Source organism: Achroia grisella, unplaced genomic scaffold, assembly GCF_030625045.1.
Source record: "Achroia grisella isolate CSIRO2021 unplaced genomic scaffold, CSIRO_AGI_Agris_v1 utg719, whole genome shotgun sequence".
Lineage (NCBI taxonomy): Eukaryota > Metazoa > Arthropoda > Insecta > Lepidoptera > Pyralidae > Achroia > Achroia grisella.
The window spans coordinates 815,288-834,989 of NW_026713002.1; the positions used below are offsets into that span (position 1 = coordinate 815,288).

At 35.3% G+C, this 19,702-nt stretch overlaps 2 protein-coding genes across 2 annotated transcripts; one reads left to right on the plus strand and one right to left on the minus strand.

The window, feature by feature from the left end:
• Window positions 1-5,440, plus strand: LOC131850227 (uncharacterized). Its single transcript, XM_059200397.1, has 6 exons — window positions 1-1,424; window positions 2,612-3,072; window positions 4,232-4,329; window positions 4,417-4,643; window positions 4,914-5,024; window positions 5,428-5,440. Exons 1-6 carry the CDS (start codon window positions 1-3, stop codon window positions 5,438-5,440), a joined length of 2,334 nt encoding a protein of 777 aa, XP_059056380.1.
• An 8,048-nt stretch (window positions 5,441-13,488) lies between these two features.
• LOC131850257 (zinc finger protein 25-like) lies at window positions 13,489-19,511 on the minus strand. Its single transcript, XM_059200441.1, has 5 exons — window positions 19,255-19,511; window positions 17,594-17,741; window positions 17,113-17,244; window positions 15,534-15,737; window positions 13,489-15,211 (listed from the first exon to the last, which is right to left on the minus strand). Exons 1-5 carry the CDS (start codon window positions 19,408-19,410, stop codon window positions 14,097-14,099), a joined length of 1,755 nt encoding a protein of 584 aa, XP_059056424.1. The 5' UTR covers window positions 19,411-19,511; the 3' UTR covers window positions 13,489-14,096.
• Between the last annotated feature and the right edge of the window lie 191 nt (window positions 19,512-19,702).

Here is a 19,702-nt window from a genome sequence, read left to right on the forward strand (position 1 = left end):
ATGATAAAAATTTTTAATAAGTCACTGCAAGAATATATTGATGAGTTGGCAAAGAATGGTCTCCTCGATAAGATGTACGACGCTGTGAGCAGAGGCACTGCAGACGCGGTGATGGTTGCCATAGATATTGCGCGTCAATTAAATATAAAACCAGAGATTGTAAAAATAAAAAAAGATTATGAGAAAGTTAAGACATTTGAAATTCTAGCCCCTAGTTTTTGTAATGGCAAAGAACTAAAATGTTATAACACAGGACTTTCATATGTTCCATTCTCTGCTTTAGAAAGGGATAAACATATTATGGCCAATACATACTATCAAAGAGCTGTATTATTATTTAAATTAGGACAAACAACTTTGAGCTTGAATGATACGGAAAAAGGCCTTGCGCTAATAAAACAGGAACAACAATTTCTTGTAGGTCCATATCACGTTAGACTTACAATACACAATTTAAAAGTATTACGAGATAAGTGTGAACCATTAAACAAACTACATAAAAACGCCGAAACAACAAGCGACTACGGTATCAAATACTTTAATTTCAAAGAGAACCGTAACAAGAGCATACCACATGCAAGTGCAAATATAAGCATCGTGAGAGAAGATGGCGTGCCCAAAGTGGTTGCAGCACGGGATATACGGATCGGAGAACTCGTAGCGATTGAACCTGCATTTGTAGCTGTGCATCATAATACTAACCGCTATATATCTTGTTACAACTGCTTTAAATTTACTCCTAGTCTTATCCCGTGTGAGACTTGTTGTTACGCTATGTTCTGTAATGAAGCATGCAGGAAGCAATGCATGGAAGGTTACCACAAAATCGAATGCCAGATAATGGACGTTCTTGAATCCGTTGCGACTACAGCAAGGTGTAGATTGTCTGTGATGACAGCTCTGAAGATTAGACAAATGTCCAAGAGCTGGGAGGATGTCGTTACAGCTTCACGGACTATCGGCACTGAAAGAATGAAGAACAGTTCAGACGACGAGATATTCGACTGTAATAATCCGCATTCAATTCTGAGTTACAATGATGATAAATATTTAATTCATGGCAAAATATTTAACCAAAGCATCATATTTGCGACCGTTATAGACAGTTTAAGTAATATACCCGATTACTTCCCAACTGACGAAAATGAACAGTTGGAGGCTATGCATGCTCTGGGGAGAATCATGCTACACTTATATATTACGTTCCCATTAGAGGTAGAAATGTTGAATATTGTACGCGATCTAACCAGTCAACGTCTCGTAGATGTTACTCAATTAGCGCAGCATCACGGGTTTTTTTCTTTTGCTAGCAAAATGAAGCATTCATGTGAGGCAAACCTGCAGAGGTTTGGACTCCACAATAAATTATGCTTGATAGCTGAAATGCCTATAAAAAAAGGAACAGAATTAACAATGTCGTTTCGGTAAGTATTATTATTTACCTAAATAATAATTTAATACAGAATTATACATTTGCATAAGAGGGCGCGGTCGCCCTTGAAAACATCGTGGTCCATTCTTGCACCAGTGCAGTATGATAGGATGAATATGAAATCTGGTCAGTTATCTCATCGTGGGGAATTGACCGAGAGTTAATAGCCGTAGTGTCCAGGAATGACGGCGTGTTTGGTCCATCTGATTATCAATCATCACAGTCTATGAAAAGAAAACAAATAATTTTATTAAAGTACATAGTTGATCTAATATTAAGTTAAACCTAAGTGGAAAGCCTTGAACAGCTTTTAATTGAATTATAGGATTTCAAACGAAGGTGAAGCCCTGTAGATAAGCTAAACGTAGGTGTAGTTTCGTGATTTACTTGTGTAATAGTCCGCAAATTATTGTCTTCCGCTTAAAAATTATTCATCCTCATCATTCATCATTTATACTGTCATTGTTTGGTGATTTTTACCCGCAATGATAAGTCTATTACCTCATCAAAGGGAGATATATAATATTTATATATATCTATAAAGAAATAATAATAATAAACTTTATTGGCCAATAAAACACTTTTATAATGAAACACTTTTAAAAAACCGTTCCTTCCGAGGCTTGATTGATAAAAATGTATTGTACTGCCAGTATGATGCTTTGAAAGCTGTGTTACTGTTATAAATGTAGTTTACGAAGAGGAAAGAGATGTATCTTATTAATCTCAAATGCAAACCATACCATCACCTATATGTAGGGATAGCATCGGACTGCTACGGACAACACTTTATTATGTGACGTCCACAAATATCCAGTCTTTATCCTGTATTTCTACTATAACAGTAATTTTCGTCGTTGCGGAAAGCGAGAGATACATGAAATAAATTAATGTTCAGCTAAAGATAACACTTGGAAAGAATGCAATTACCGAGAACATTTTGAATCCCACCCTCGTCGCCAACACTTTATACATTAGAATGCTGATTTATTGTTAGTAGCAAGTTAGTTTATTGAATCAATCAATGACAATGCAATTCAGAGAAACATCATGTATTTTAATAATCAAAAGAGTTTATAACACTAATATTTATTTGTTTTTATTGCATAGTATTTAGATATATTTGTTTCGCATGGAGTTTTATCCGCATCAATAACCTCTATCTATATTTCATTTCAGAGATATTGACTGGCATAAAAAGCTTATGAGTCGGGAATCACAAGCTCAATCACTTAACTTGGAATTGGCATGCGAGTGTCGCATTTGTAAGGGTGAAAACATTCCAACAGAGATTAACTTAAACGCTGAAGAAACGGAAATTTTCAGAAGATGGCAGAATAAGATTAGTCTCAATGAAGGCACGGATGAAAGGCTTTTTAAAGAGACTTGCGATACTATACAGGCTCTATTAAATTGTAATGACCCTTATAATACACCGCTACCAGTTGAGTTGCAAATTAAATATAATCAGTACTTAATACATTTTCTAATTTCATCCACACAAAATATGGTTGTGTTAGACCACGAGCGATGCGAACGCTCAATGTCCAGCTTTGGACGTCTTCCGGGCTGCGATGATGATGATGATGATGCTGAGAAGTGTCCATTTCACACATACAATACTGGCCACTTCTTGTATAGTTAGATAAATAATAATAATAATAATAATAATAAATTACACAGCGCCATCTAGCCCCAAAATTAGGTAAAACTTGTACTATGGATACTGTGGGTACTTTGATTATTATAATATGGGAGGTACTTAATTAGAATGATATGAGAAATAAAGCAGTCATAGCTCAGCACAGTTGTTTGATTGACGTCTCCTTTATACGAACATACATAACATGGCGCAGCCGGTCAAAAAGTAAATATTATACATATAGCTCTTAAACTTTGAATAGTGAACAGACTTAGTGCGTGTGTTCGTGAATTATATTGAAATGGAGCTTGCCTTTACACCTCCACAGCCATTTGATTTTGAAAATAGTCTAACTAATGTCACTTCCGGAAATTTGAGTCGAGAATGGGAGCGTTATTAGAATAATAACCCGGTGTGTTACGCCTCGAAATCCCTAACGAAAACCGAGCAATCGTACGCTCAAATCGAGAAAGAACTTTATGCATGTGTTTTCACTTGTGAGAAGTTCTATACGTATATATACGGCCGCTCAGATATAACGATTGAAACCGACCACAAGCCACTAGTGAGCATTATAAAGAAACCATTAGCAAATGCCCCCGCCCGTCTGCAACGAATGTTATTACGATTGCAACCGTACTCAAATCAAATCAAATCAAATCAAATCAAATTTATTTGCACTAAACATAGATTTACATTGGTTGTTATTGTAATATAATGTCCCATTATGTTTTGCCTCATTAGGCATGCAAAATGTATAAATTTTAAATATTATTTAATTATTAAATCAATTGTCATCAGAGAATTATAAATACATATTATTATTATAACATTATTATTAATTTAAAAACTCGTTTACGGAGTAAAAACATTTGTCGAGTAACCAACTATTTAATTTATATGTCAATCGTCCTCGTGGAAGTGTCTTTATATCATCTGGTATTTTATTATAAATTTTTATCGCCATATGGAAGACATTATTTTTGACCATACTTAATTTCGTTCCATGTATGTACAGCTTCGTTCCTACTCTCGATCTTTGACTTCTTTGGCTCATTTCTTTATTTTTAGGAAATATATCTGGATTTTGAATTACAAATAACACTATTTGTTTAATGTACATTCCAGTTAAGGTTAATTAATCGTGTACAAACCAGGCAAGTACCTGTACATTGCAGATGCGCTGTCCCGTGCCGTCGCTACAAACTCTGACCCCCCCACCCCCGCGCGCGATTACTATGAAACCCAAGCGCAAGTGTGTATGGTAACTGCAAGTAATCCGTTGTGTGACTCTCATTTTTTAAAAATTCAGAAATATACTAAAAATGACGATATCTCACAGGCGTTAATTAGTATAATACGAAAGGGATGGCCGTCAGATAAAAGTAAGCTAGAAGACAGATTAAAATGTTATTGGGATAGCAGGGATGAATTGTCTGTAAATTTTGGCATAATTTGGAAGGGATCTCGGGTGGTTATACCTAACTGTATGCGCCGGGAGATGCTTGAAAAGATACACATAGGACATTTAGGAATCGAGAAGTGTAAACTTAGAGCACGAGAAACCATGTACTGGCCGAATATGACATCACAGTTACAAGATTTTTTATCAAATTGTCAGTCGTGTTTAACATATAAAAATCAAAATACTAAAGAGCCGTTAATTCCTCATGAGATACCTGAGAGAGCTTGGTATAAAGTTGGAGTAGATTTATTTCACTTTAGTAATAAAACATTTTTAATAATAATAGATTATTATAGCAAATATTTTGAAATAATTGAATTACAGAATCAAACTTCAAATCATGTAATCAATAAATTAAAATTAATTTTTAACAGGGTTGGTATTCCAGAGATCATAATGTCTGATAACGGACCAGAGTTCTCGTCGATGTCATTTAGAGATTTCGCTCGTCAATGGAATTTTGACCACGTGACGTCTTCGCCTAGGTATGCACAGTCAAACGGACAAGTCGAGCGCGCGATCCAAACGGTTAAAAACATCATGAAAAAAACGTTGCATAATTGTACTGACTTTAATTTGGCAGTACTAGAGTTTCTAAATACACCGATTAGTAAGGATATACCGTCACCCGCAGAGTTATTTTATAATAGAAAGCTACGCAGTATTATTCCTTGTAATCCAAATATGTATAGGCCAAAGATAAACCACGATGTCATTAAGAAAAAACTCGGCAAAATTCGCAAAAACTCGTGTACGATAGAACTGCGAGATTATTAAAGCCACTTTGTATTGGACAGAAAGTGAAAATTCGTCTGAACAATTGCTGGATACCAGGTACAATTTCAGGCATAGTAGATCCAAGATCTTATTGCATAACGTTACTTTCAGGGGGTATAATTAGGCGCAATAGAAAACACATTATAATAGATTCGAATAGTAGGGATGTTACCATAAGTTATCCCTCTTACGATGATATAATGCCTACGGCCACTTCCAACGTACCGTCACCTGACCATCCACCATTAGATTATAATAATTGTTATCGTAGGTACTCGTTTCGGCAGGATAGTTCGGCCTCCTGATCGGTGGGGATTCTCCGCGGAAAACGCTTCAAGGTCATGATATTGATAGGACATGACAACAATTAAGAGTAACACGTACACCTGTTACCTACTGTGAAATGTAATTTATTGATATTTAAATAATAGTCTAAATTTTATATTGCTTAATTCATTTTTCATAGAAAATAAATATGTAAAATCTTAATTATGAACTGCATGATGAAATTATAAATACCTATGTATGCTATTGAATTGTATTAAATCAAGTTACTTACGTTGTAATAATAATATTTGTTTAGATTTTTTTTATGTGATTTATTGTATTCAATTCAATAGTATTATTATTCTAATTTAAATTTATCAATTTATATTAAGTTTTTATAATTAATTGAATATCTATTTGCATGTATTTATATTTCAAAACATGAATAGATAAATTATTGATATATGATATAGATGATTCTAGAAATAATAAGTTGTATCTTATTTTTTTTTATGGATCCAATTATTGTTATATGATATAAAAAAAATTATTTGTAAAATTTACTGCGAAAATTTAATTTTGATAAGGGGATTGTGGGTACTTTGATTATTATAATATGGGAGGTACTTAATTAGAATGATATGAGAAATAAAGCAGTCATAGCTCAGCACAGTTGTTTGATTGACGTCTCCTTTATACGAACATACATAACAGATACTAGATAACTTATAGAAATATTAATGTTGTAAATATACTTCGTATGTACATATATCACTTGTAAATACTTAGTAAATAAATAAATATACATGTGTAAATAGCTCTACGATTCATTTCCTTCCATCTTCCGGCTGACACACAAGAATAGAAGGAAAGAAAGAAAGAGAGAATACATCTATACATATAAATAAAATTGGAGTGTCTGTTTGTAATATTGAAATAACCGTTTTTTACTACATGCATATGAATATAGATATGGTACATATAATAACATTTTCTAAAATTTTTGTCTGTTTATCTGTTTTTTGGGCTAATCTCTGAAATGGCTGGACCGATTTTGATGGGACTTTTAATGGCAGGTAGCTGATGTAATAAGGAGTGACTTAGGCTACTTTTATTTTAGAAAAATGAAGTTAAATTCCACGCGGACGAAGTCGCGGGTACAGCTAGTAATAAATAATAGTAGTCCCATCATAATAACATTAAATACATAAATTATTTTTATATATATATATATATATCGTATATATATATAATGTCTGTCCGTCTCTATGTGTGCTTAAATCTTTAAAACTACGCAACGGATTTTGAGGCTGATTTTTAATGGATAGAATGATTCAAGAAGAAGTATTATATATATATATAATACATATACACCCGTATAAAACTGAAGAGTTTGTTTGTTTGAACGCGCTAACCTCAGGAACTACTGGTTCCAATTGAAAAATTCAGTTTCAATTTCTATGCTCTTAGACAAACTTGTGCGAATCGGAGTGAGAGGAAGTGCTCTTATGATTTTCAAAGATTTTATATCCGATCGCACACAACAAAAAGTTCGGCGAATATATTAGCAGTGAGGTCCCTGTAACATGTACCTAATGTCAAGGAAGTATCCCCTCCCCAACTCTATTCCTAATATATATAAATGATTTATTTATTTATTTATTTAATTCAGGCTACATGGCCCATATTATAAATACCTTATAGACTAACATACAGAAGAAATAATAATATGTAAATAAAATTGACTCTATGGTCACGACACTGATGACGACAATCTGCCACGATACCAGATTTATGTCGGCAACAATTAGACAATGAAAAAATCGTAAGTTCTGCTGTTGATACAGCCCTAATATTCCATGGAGATACGTGGTAAGAAGCTAAACAGCAGGCCGAAATGGGGCTCCAAAGGGTTGCTATTTGGCTTAAAGCAAATTATCTTACTCTAAATTTATCTAAAACGAAATACTTGCTATTTCCTACTGTACATACATCTAAGGATTCACTATTGCGACGTAATCGTATCTCAAAAAAACTGCTCCCATCTTGCTATCACTGCATCTCAGATACGCTACCTGGGTGTGATACTGGATAGTAATATCACAGATAACATAATATTACATAGTAATATAAACTGGCGACTACATATTAACCTTATGACTTCGCGCATTAGGAAACTTATATTATACTAGCCGTTCCCGCGACTTCGTCCGCGTGGAGGTTAACTTCATTTTTCTAAAATAAAAGTTACTGCTTATGACATCAGCTACCTGCCAAAAAAAGTCCCGTCAAAATCGGTCCAGCCATTTCAGAGATTAGCTGGAACAAACAGACAGACATAAATTGTAAAAAATGTTTTTTGGTGTATGTCCGTATTTATATTCATATGCATGTAGTAAAAAACGGTTATTTAAATATTACAAATAGACATTGTAATTTTATTTATATCTATATACATAAATTGAGATATGTAACAGATTTCAATATATTGCAAACAATATTAACCTGGCTCAGTCAGTATTCGGTTACTGTATTAGTCTGGGATAGAGCTTGTAAAACGCATGTGATCCCATTAGACCGAGCTCAAAGATATCTACTAAAAACAATGACTTTCAGTCACTATAGATTCCCTACAAAAGCCTTTACGTTTATTGTGTCTTGTGTTCATGTAGCAGCAGCACCAGGAGGGAGGTGACTATTTACATATATATATATATATATTAACGAAGTATTTTCAATAGATACATAGTTAGATAAATTCTTTATTCACAATTACAGACACATAACATACATGAGATAAAGAAAAAACACGCTAATAATAATCATCATCATCATCGCAGCCCGGAAGACGTCCACTGCTGGACATAGGACATAGGCCTCCCCCAAAGATCTCCACGACGATCGGTCCTGCGCTGCTCGCATCCAATGCCTTCCAGCGATCTTGACCAGATCGTGGGTCCACCTTGCTGGAGGCCTTCCCACGCTGCGTCTTCCGGTCCGTGGTCGCCACTCGAGGACTTTACTGGCCCCTAATAATAATGCTCATAGCTAATGCTCCACTTATTTACATTATTTCTCTTTTCCTTTCTGATGTATGTGTATATATATATATATATATATATATATATATATATTTCATTGTGACCCGTATTATTTATTGTACCTATTTCCACCACTCCACAATTCCTCTTAGTAACTCAAAGGTTGACTGGAATCCCTCTTTTGGGATAAATCCCGCCATAGTACGAATTTTATTTTTTTAAGTCAATTGTGTCGTTTTATTTATAATATTATTGTATAATAAAGTATTACAAAAACAAACGAATTAATAAAAGAAATGTAGGTGCGTTTATGTGCCGCAAAAGTGAAAAGGTAGTCAACTCAGCATAATGCTACAGATAACTCTGCAACGCTGATATTCTGTTGGTTACTTATACTATGTAATATTATGTTATCTGTGCTTATACTATACTTATAGATACATAAGAAGTATATTTACGAGACGATTCGGTCTCGAATGACAGCCTCGTTATTTTTCTGGCTCTATCGTAATTAGGCAATAATTGGCGACCCTGGCAGGGTTGTCAATTGTTGAAAATCGTATTGTGCGGTCTTTAAATTATATATATGGTATATTGACGGCGAGATATAATTTAATAAAACGATATTACATACTCTGATTCCAACATAATTTTTTATTGTAGTAATTTTTGACATTTATTTATTTTTCTATAACAAATTAATGTAGGCTGCCAGTATCTCTGTCAACTTGCAACTGGTGTTGCCGCACGATAATAGTAAATTCACCACAAGCCTTATACGAAAAATGTCAGGTACTAACTATTAGACAACTATATATATTTTTGTTGTATTTTCTCTACCTAAAGGTAGGTAAAGTTTGTACTTCCATATCTCTTTTCTGTATAATTGTTATGTATTAATTTATTTAATTATTTGTTGATGCAATAAATAGTTTATAAATAAATAAATATTTCATTTGACCTTAAAACAGTATAACATAACTCCATACAATACAAATGAAAACAACAAAAACGCACTGTAACTAATGTTTGCGTCCCTATCAAATGTCGTAGAGCCTTTGTAAGACTAACAATTTTTCATGTGTGTATATATGTTTAATAAAATTAACAAAAAATAAAAATTGTCAAACACATCATATGGTAAAAAACAATCTTAAGAAATGGTTATTAACATTAGATTATGAACAGAATTATTGATACGGTAATACCACTTCTACAGGCGTTATAGACTTTCCAGGGGGAACCGTGTGGAGGTCAACCTGACATGGTCATTGTTGGTAATGGGGTCATGAGTCAACATTACTAACAATCCCCTCCCCCGCCCCAAATCCTAAATATTTATTCTGCCAAAACACCCGAATAGTACTATGGTCATCACGTTATCATGTGACGCTCGTGATACCAATCAACATTCTAGCTTTGTCATGCCTCTTATCCTTTAATTTGACTGCCTTTTCTCACCCTACATAGAAACACCGCCTTTGAAGGAACATGCTTGGCGGCTGAAATAGGTGAGACTGAGGTACCCACGCAGCCTTTACAAACTACCTCGTTAAACGTAAATAATAAAACTAGATTCGGCCTCGGTGGTCTAGCGGTTTAGCACGCCGCCTTACTTCCGATGGTCGCGGGTTCGATACCTCGCACGGCACAAACATTTGTATTCATGAGTATGATTGTTTGTATTGGTCTGTGTGTTTTCTATGCATAATATGTATGTATTTACGGAAAAAATACATATCAATGTATTTGTATCAGTTATCTAGTACCCATAACACAAGCTTTAGCTAGCTTAACTTGGGTCTAGATGGCGCTGTGTGAATTATCAAAAAAATAAAATTAGTATTAATTATAAAAATTAATAATTTATTACCACTTAAATAATTATAATACTTCATTATTATATAATATCATTCTTTTAAATATAAATTTACCTAATAATTATAATAATATATACATTCTTAAACATAGTGTAGTAAAACTATCTACAGATGTAAGGAGCCCTAAATAATATTGTAAGTGTGGAGCAAAGTGATCGTTAGTAATGGTGATTTTTTTTATAGTGGATGATGACATGTTGTACCCGTCTGCACAGTCATGGATCTATAAATAGGCCATATGTAAGAAGCACTAATTAATGATGATTACTCAGGCTTTGAAGCCGGCTACCGGAAGAGAAACCCCAAGTAGCGCCCGTGACTTGTGACACGGGTGTAGGTTTAAAAGGCCCTTTTAGAATGCATTAACACTCACCTTCACTACTTGCAGCTTCCCTCCAGGCCCAACTAAGACCGGGCTAAACCTATTTCTAGTAATTCACTTTAGTATCCAAAACACAACCGGCACGCTCTGCGCTCGTCAACTGAATGCCGCAGCTTACCCAACAAAAGAGGATTATTCAACTACCGACCTCCCTATTTATAGACCGAAGTCAGCAGGGAGATAAGGGGGTAATGGTTATCTTATGATAAACAACTTAGTTCGGTCTATAAATACTAGATGGCGCTATTTATAATATTTGTAATAATCTTTACATTGGGTACTTCATTAGTACTAAACACAAACTACCTTCTTTTAATATCTTTTTAAAATATCGGATTTTTCTACAATATTGATGTGAACTCTAACATATATAGGCCGCGTCCTAGGAGCGGCAGATTTCAGAGGGAAGCTGGTCACTCGACTTCAGAGGATAAAGTCAAACACGTTCACTTGTTTTACTCATAGATATTTTTACTTTAAATAAATTCCTATAGAAACACTGATTAAACTTTTTGGTTTTGCAATAGCAAATGGTAGTCACTCTATTCTTCCAAAGTTGAATTTATAATGATTCTGTATTATTGTAAACATGTATAACATTTATTTGAAAAGAATACGAGCTGAGTTTCTTGTCAGTTCTTCTCATCTCGATATCATTCCCAACTGACGGTAGATTTGACATAAGTCTGTAATAGACCTACATGAATAAAGATATTTTGATTTTTTATTTAAGTGAACTGTTTCCGATATTTTAAAATAGTACAAACTCTGCTTAGTTTGGGACTAGAGGGCACTGTCAGAATTGTCCTTGGTCATTATTCTTTAAAAATATCAAAAAACAAAACTAAATATTAAAAATAGGATTTTATTTCTAAATTCGAATTATTTAATTGTCTACCTGAGTCGACGAGTAAATAAAAATTCGACATCAAATATGAGATCAAGCCAAGTAAACGGCTGCAAAACAAATCATTAAAAGCTTGGAGAATGTATAAATATAATCTAAATATATATAACTCAAAGGTGACTGACATAGTGATCTATCAACGCACAGCCCAAACCACTGGACGGATCGGGCTGAAATTTGGCATGCAGGTAGATGTTATGACGTAGGCAACCGCTAAGAAAGGATTTTTATTAATTCTACTTCCAAGTGGATAAAATAGGGGATGAAAGTTTGTATGAAACTTTGTCAATTTTAAACCGATCGGGCTGAGACTTTGCATACATAAAGCTACTAAGACGTAGGCATGCCCTAAGAAATGATTTTGATAAATTCCACCCCTAAGAGGATAACTTAATGCGAGCGAATCCGCGGGCAAAAGCTAGTATAGTCACTCCATAGTGTGGTAATCCGCATTGGTAATTGGTTACATTCAAAGCAGCCTACCTTGCCTTTATACATCGAAGAGGCCTTTGATAAAACGAATTTTACCAGCATTAGTCGGGCTCTTGCCATATATGGAGTAACTATCACACAGTAGATAAACAACATGCTAAAAACCCGTGCAATTCAGTTTACCGTAAACACTACCACACGTGGTATCATGAGTAGAGGTGTCCACATGGAGGGGTCTTATCACCACTTCTTTAGAACTTAGTTGTTAATGAACTCATTGAGGAGCTAAACGACAACGGTCTCGACACGATAGGATACGCAGATGATATTGCTGTACTTATCAGAAAATTTTGCGTGAACTTTACGCGACCGCATGAGAGAAGCCTTCAGAATAATAGAGAGATAGTGTGAAACGAACTCTCCGTCAATCCTTCCAAAACAGAATTAATCATGTTTACTAACAAAAGCTCCAGGTACCTTCAGTAACTTATTTTACGCCGTACAATAAAGAGAATTATTGAAATGAACATCCACCATGAAAATAAAATGGAAACTTAAAACCAAGAAGCTTCAACATCGACAACGATGACAGCCGAAGAACTTAGTTTATTCGCTTTTGACGACGTCTATCCATTCGGGGGTGTAGTAAGATATGACTTTTTCGTCAAACGCGAACGCCGTGTAGTGTGCCATCGCCGTTTCTAAAATGAAATTAGATTATACTTGCATCTGCTTTCTCTCATTCTTTTCTCAGCTAACTGCTAGAGCTGTTTTTTTTCTGATTACTCTAATGCTGTTGGCCGCAGCTGGTCTTTACAGTTTAACCGGACGATAGGGTACAAGTAAAGATGGAACTTCAAACCCGCGGATGGACTTATGATGCGGCTGAAGGCCAATTCCCGCATGACGGATACCACTTCAGTCTGAGGGTACCGCTAGGGGTTCGATCCCCGTTTGAGTGCGAGGGAGCGCGCGAGTATTGTCATCTCACTCACTGCATACGACTTGCTCATTAATTTGTACACTAACCATATAATTTTATGAATATAATTTGTAAATTGTGCCAAAACAAGAGACCACGAATACGACTGAGGTGATGTTATTATCACCACCTATACCGAGCTGGTACAACAGCTTATAAAGCTGGCTTGCGACGAAATTACCCGAGTAGAGTCTGTACAAAGTCTACCTGGATAAATATTCTTATAAGTATACCATCTAAAAGAAATCTATACAATATAATATACAAAACTGTAGGTCAATTATTACTACACAATTATAATGGAAAATATTCTTCTTTTGATAATAATACTGAACATGAGTCATGGGTATTTTAAAAAAATATGTTCACTTCAACGGCTTTCACGCAGGAAAGAGTGTGCATGTAAAGATAGAAGATAGACACAGAGAAAGATAAGAAGCGCGAAGAGAAGACGAAAAAGAGCGCTCCGCAATCTCCCTTCAAACGTGCGTGTTTTCGCGCGTTTTTGTAATAGATAATTATCACCGCAAGATGGCGGCTATGTGACCATAGAGCAGACTTAAGTACTTTGTTGTTAATTTAGATATAAATCTTAGACGTGTCTTTGTAAAATAAAATCTGGAGACTATAAAAATCAAATGCACATACGAAAGGAGCAATCGCCCACGAACGCGTGAATAAAATACAGATAAAAACAATCGTCCACAATTGCACGCACTTTCCCACGATAAATCGCGCGTGAATGAATATGTCATACAAAGACTGTCATTTATATATTGTTCCGTCTTATCTAATTTATTGCTTCATATTGTGAACATAAAGATCATTTTACGCTGAGCCCACAATGTGACTTACGTCTAATAATAAATTAATAAATACATTACAATTACTAAAAGTAACATCCTTCTATATCACACTCGGGATGATGACTTTTAATGTGAGATTTTAAGCTTGCATTTTGTATGAACGCTTGTCCACATATATGACACCTGAATCTGCGGTCATTAGTGTGAGTTCTTATATGATATTGTAGGGATTTGAGTCTGGGATAGCTTTTATCACAGTATTCGCATCTGAAGTTTCTCTCCCCGGTGTGCGTGGCCATATGCTCCTTCAACCTCGAAGGTAGGTAGAACCTCTGGTCGCAGTACTCGCATTGATGCTTCAGAACTTTCTGGTGATTTCTACGTTGGTGTTCGGTCAATGTTTTCTGTCTGTTATACACTTTATCACACAAGTTGCATGGATATGTTCTCTTTTGACCGTGGGCTTCTGTTAAATGCTTATTCTTCAATGCGTAAGACATGAAGCACTCGTCGCATCTTGGACATCTTATTATAGCTTTCTTCTTATGAACTACATCGACATGCATATCCTTATAATGGTTTGATTTGAAGACTTTACCGCATATCTCACATGTGTGCCGTTCATCGTCCTTATGTCTCTTGAGATGAGCATCCAGCCTCGGCTTCTCTAGGAAGCAAACGCCACAAATATCACATGTATAGTTACTGAAATGTTCCACCATATGGGTGTTCAGAGTGTTAAAGTCTTCGAATACATCACTACACATTACACACACTAGATCGTTCCACGTAAGTCTGTATAGAAGCATCTTGTCTGGAGCTTCAAAGTATATCTTCTTGCCGTGCACTTGGTCGATGTGTTGCTTGAAGACATTCAGATCATCAATTTTGGCTGGACATAGTCTGCAGTCTATCCTAGTTATATCGATTTTTGGCATCTTCTTGTACCCCATGAGGAGCTGGAAAGGCTTCGTGTCGTGTGTCACTGTATGGTCCCTCAGATCTTCAGGTTTTGGGTAATAGTCTTTACAATAGAAACAATAGTAATTATTTCTTCTGTTCTTAAATGGACATACATATGAATACTGTATTATTGTTAGTAGATTCTCCTCGGACATACAGTCTAAGTCTCGGTCGTAGTTATTTTTCTTCTCGACGGGTGCCTTTTTTGGCACTTTTGTTGCTTTCTTTGATGTACCTTTAAAACGAAATAAATAATTTATTTCAATAGGTCTACGTAGTTTTTTTAATCTTACTGTAATAGTGCCGGTCTCAGTGATCACTTTACTTCCGATAGTCTCGGGTTCTATTCCTCGTACGGTACAAACATTTGTTGACCTGATATAAATACTTATACATTTTTTTTGTAAATACATAAATAATATACATAGAAAACACCAATCATACTCATGAATACAATTGTTTGCACTGTGCGATGAATCGAACCCGCGACCATTGAAAGTAAAGCGGTGTGTTAAACATGTAAACCACCGAAGCCGTCGTTTAGTTAAAAAACAAACCTGCTTTCTGTTTTGTTTTCAGCGATTTCCTCTTTTTCTGCGTCCCGTTCGCCGTCTTCTTTTTCTTGCTCTTTTTCCTCTTAATCGGTTTGTCTGAATCCGACGAAGAATAGCTCTCATTCTCAACATCAGATTTCGAGATGAGATCTTGTAATGGTACTGAGTCCAGTTTGTCGTTTTCTTCTTTTTTTGGAAGTTTTATGCCTGGAAAGAAGTATGTTAATAGTAGAGTAATGGTTACTATACATTAATAATAATGGTCAGAACGGCCCGTGCTGATAACGCTCCTCGATTGGAGCTTTGGTTGCTAAACTTGACAATCTACGGCCGACTGTCGACTGAAGATCAAATTTTAGTCGAAGCCGATTGTTCTGTTCTAGCTATAGTTTCCGAAACCGATCGCTCAGCCGTTACTATTAATATAAGCCAGGAGCGGATCTACCTAAGGGCTTTTTGGGCTACAGCCCAGAGCCCGTATCCTCGGGGCTCTGGGCTAATAAGGGCCCCCGGTCCCCACAGAAACGATATTTAGAATATAAAAAAATATCTAGAATGTTAACCTACCATAAGGTTGGCAAACCTGATATCAATCAACCCATTCAAGTGCGCATCTATCGAAAGGAACAGGGCGATTCTAGTTGCTTGTTTTTCGTCGGTGTATTCTTTTCATCTATACATCATCATCATCACCATTGCCTTGCCTTTATCCCATTATTTGTGGTCAGTATGTCATTCTCTTCCACTGCTCTCTATCGGTCGTCATATCTAAACATACTCTTCTTTTATTCATATCATCTTTCACACAATCCATCCATCTTTCTTAGGGCGTCCCCTCACTTTACATCCATCCACAGTCATATCATTATATCATATCATACTTTTCATCTATACATATAAATAAAATTGGAGTGTCTGTTTGTAATATTGAAATAACCGTTTTTTACTACATGCATATGAATATAAATACGGTACATACACCAAAATATCATTTATTTAAATTGTTGTTTGTCTGTCTGTTTGTTCCGGGTAATCTCTGAAATGGCTGGACCGATTTTGACGGGACTTGTTTTGACAGGTAGCTGATGTAATAAGGAGTAACTTAGGCTACTTTTATTTTAGAAAAAAACTTATTTTAGGAAAATAAAGTTAAGTCCACGCGGATGCAGTCGTGGGTACAGGTAGTCTATCTATATAAATCACGTCATCACGTGATGCCCGTGATACCACCCCTGTGTCGTCATTTTTGTGATTGTCCCAACTATATATAAAGATTCAAGATTCAAGATTCTTTATATGTAAAACATGTGTAATTACACAAGGAGATGTTATACATATAAAAAGAATTTGTCCGACATGTTTAGCCTAGATGGTATACAATATACTTAAATGATGCAAAAAATATTAAATTTAAATGTCAAACAATAATAAAAAAAAGAATGATGTCATAATAATACAAAAACTACAACATAATTTATGTACTATAATATAAAACTAACAAAACATTTAGTCAAATTTATCATCCAAAAAATAAAGAAAATAGTTTTGCTGTTTTTGAAGTATAAAAAAGAATATAACTTACTATCAAGTGGCTGATCATCAACAGAGTAATCCATAGACATTCCATCATCGTGGTCAGCTCCAATTGAGTTGTGATCACTTATATCATCTTTAGGCTCCGCTTTCAACTCTATTTCTACATTTTTCTTTATTTCTGAAAAAAATATTTTGATGTTGTTGAATTTATTTATATTAAAATGCAACATTTAACCTCCAACTGATTGGGGGGAAATAGGATCGTTAGTAATGTCGACTGATGATCTTATTACTAGCAATGTACCATGCCAGGTTGATCTCCACATGGTTCCCTTAAATTCATGTGAATTTACCACGATGGGCTAGCTACCCTGGCCTCATGTTTACCTTATCATCCTCTACTGGTGCCCAGCATAGACCGTTAACGCAGGCAGGTACACCATTCCATTATCATACATAAGACCTGACATCAAGTCAGGTCATCCTATCATCCTCCAATACATTATGAACAATAAAAATATGTATACCATCAGCTTCCTTATCCTCGAGTTTGGCATGTAGGAACAGCTCTTCGCACTGCAGCACTTGATGGCGGAAGGCACATGCATCCCGCAGTCGCACCACGCAAGTAGCGCACACTCCACTGTCCTTCTCATTGTCATCCACGTGTGATAACTGGGAAAAAATATTTTATGAAAAGGGGCCTTTATAAACTATGTTACACTAGCTACTTGCCCTGGCTTCGCCCAGGTATACATATATTATATATATCAACCTTCCTCTAGAATCACTCTATCTATTAAAAAAAACCGCTTCAATATCTGTTGCGTAATTTTAAAGAGTTAAGCATACATAGGAACAGTCACTTTATAGATAGTGACAGCGACTTTATTTTATATTAGGTAATGATAATGATGAATTCTATTTTTTTTTTTTAATCAGTCTTCCAGACTATTAGTTGATTATCTTATATCATGAGAGGTGATTATCCATTGAGAATTCAGCCTCAGATATTCCAGCTTATGCCAGGTTGTTGAAGTCTGGTAGAATTAAGATGAAGGTTTCTAAGATTTTTTTTGTAAGAGGCCATTTATAAAGTATATTATAGGAACTTTATGATTTTGGACTCCTCATAACTGTTGGTATAAGATTGCTCTAAGAGATAGGTTTTGGACTTCTTCGTCATTTGGACATTGCTTTTGATATGAGATTGCTCTAAAGCCCAATTTACACTCAGCCCGAGTGGGCAGGGAAGTGAGCAGCGCGAGAGTGTAAACACTTCCCATGCCATTGGCGCTGCCTGGTGCTCCCTCGATTGTCAGTGTTTCGTGCGCAAGTCAAAGGCCTGGCAGCGCGTTTTTGCATTCAGCCCTCTCGCTCAGTTGTCGCCCGGCAATATTTCCGGCAGCGCGAGTGGCAAGGGAAGCGGCTGAATGTAAATATAACATAAGAGATAGGTATTGGACTCCTTTGTCATTCGGTTATTGCTTTTGGTATGAGATTGGTCTAAGATATAAGTTTTGGACTCCTTTGTGATTTGGACATTGCTGTTGGTATGGTTTTGGACTCCTCTATAATTGCTGTTGGTATGAGATTGCTCTAAGAGGTAAGTTTTGTACTTGTCTATCATCACTGTTGGTATAATATTGCTCTAAGAGATAGGTTTTGGACTCCTTTGTCATTTGGACATTGCTGTTGGTATGAGAACTGACAAGAAACTCGGCTCTCATTATTTTCAAATGAGTTTCTGTTTCTCTGTTGCTGGGACTGGTCTTGTACATGATTTAGTCGTGTTTAAATTAAATTAAGGAGAATGTTGTGACCAGGCACTTATGATAAGTCAAGTTTACTATTAGTTCGGCGGGCCATTCCATTATAATACAATAAAAATAACAAGCGTCGATCATAAAAAATAAGAGCCTGACGTACACTCGCAACTGTATTTATAATACTAGATTAAATGCAGTCAATATGTCTTCTAAAGCCTAAACAATAGAGTATAATTTCTTTATATTTATTCTAATTTAGAAACAAATATTTTTCCATTTAAAAAACGAATTAATTTTTAAGAGACTCAGAGCAACCATACTGTAAGAGTACTCACCGCTAATGTTACTGATTTTATATATTTTATTAAAATTATTGGATGGAAATATATTGACAAATATTAACAACGATCAACACTCACTAGAATACCGAAGCAGTCCATCACCATATCAGCGTAAACCTCTTTCTTGTCCATCCATGTATATTCTGATGTTAGTATTCTGCATTTTTTTATAGTTCGACAACACCTACAGATAGCTGGGTCTATTATCGGTCCGTTGTTTTTTGGAGCGCTCATTTTCCAATGCACAAACTTCGATTTTTAATTTTCAATGTTATTGTAATAATTTTCACATTATTTACAAACTACAAAAAAGTAGAAAGATGTATTCATCTAAACAAAAAATGGCGATGGAGAGTTTGATTTGTTTGATTGACAAAATGTCAATAACCGGATGCGTTTAGTTATAGCACAACAGATCTGGTAATAAATTTTCAATTGTTTTTTAATTACATTCCGACATTCTAAAGAAAACTGTATCAATTTTATGAAGCTATTGTTGTGCATGTATGATATTATTGTACAGTTT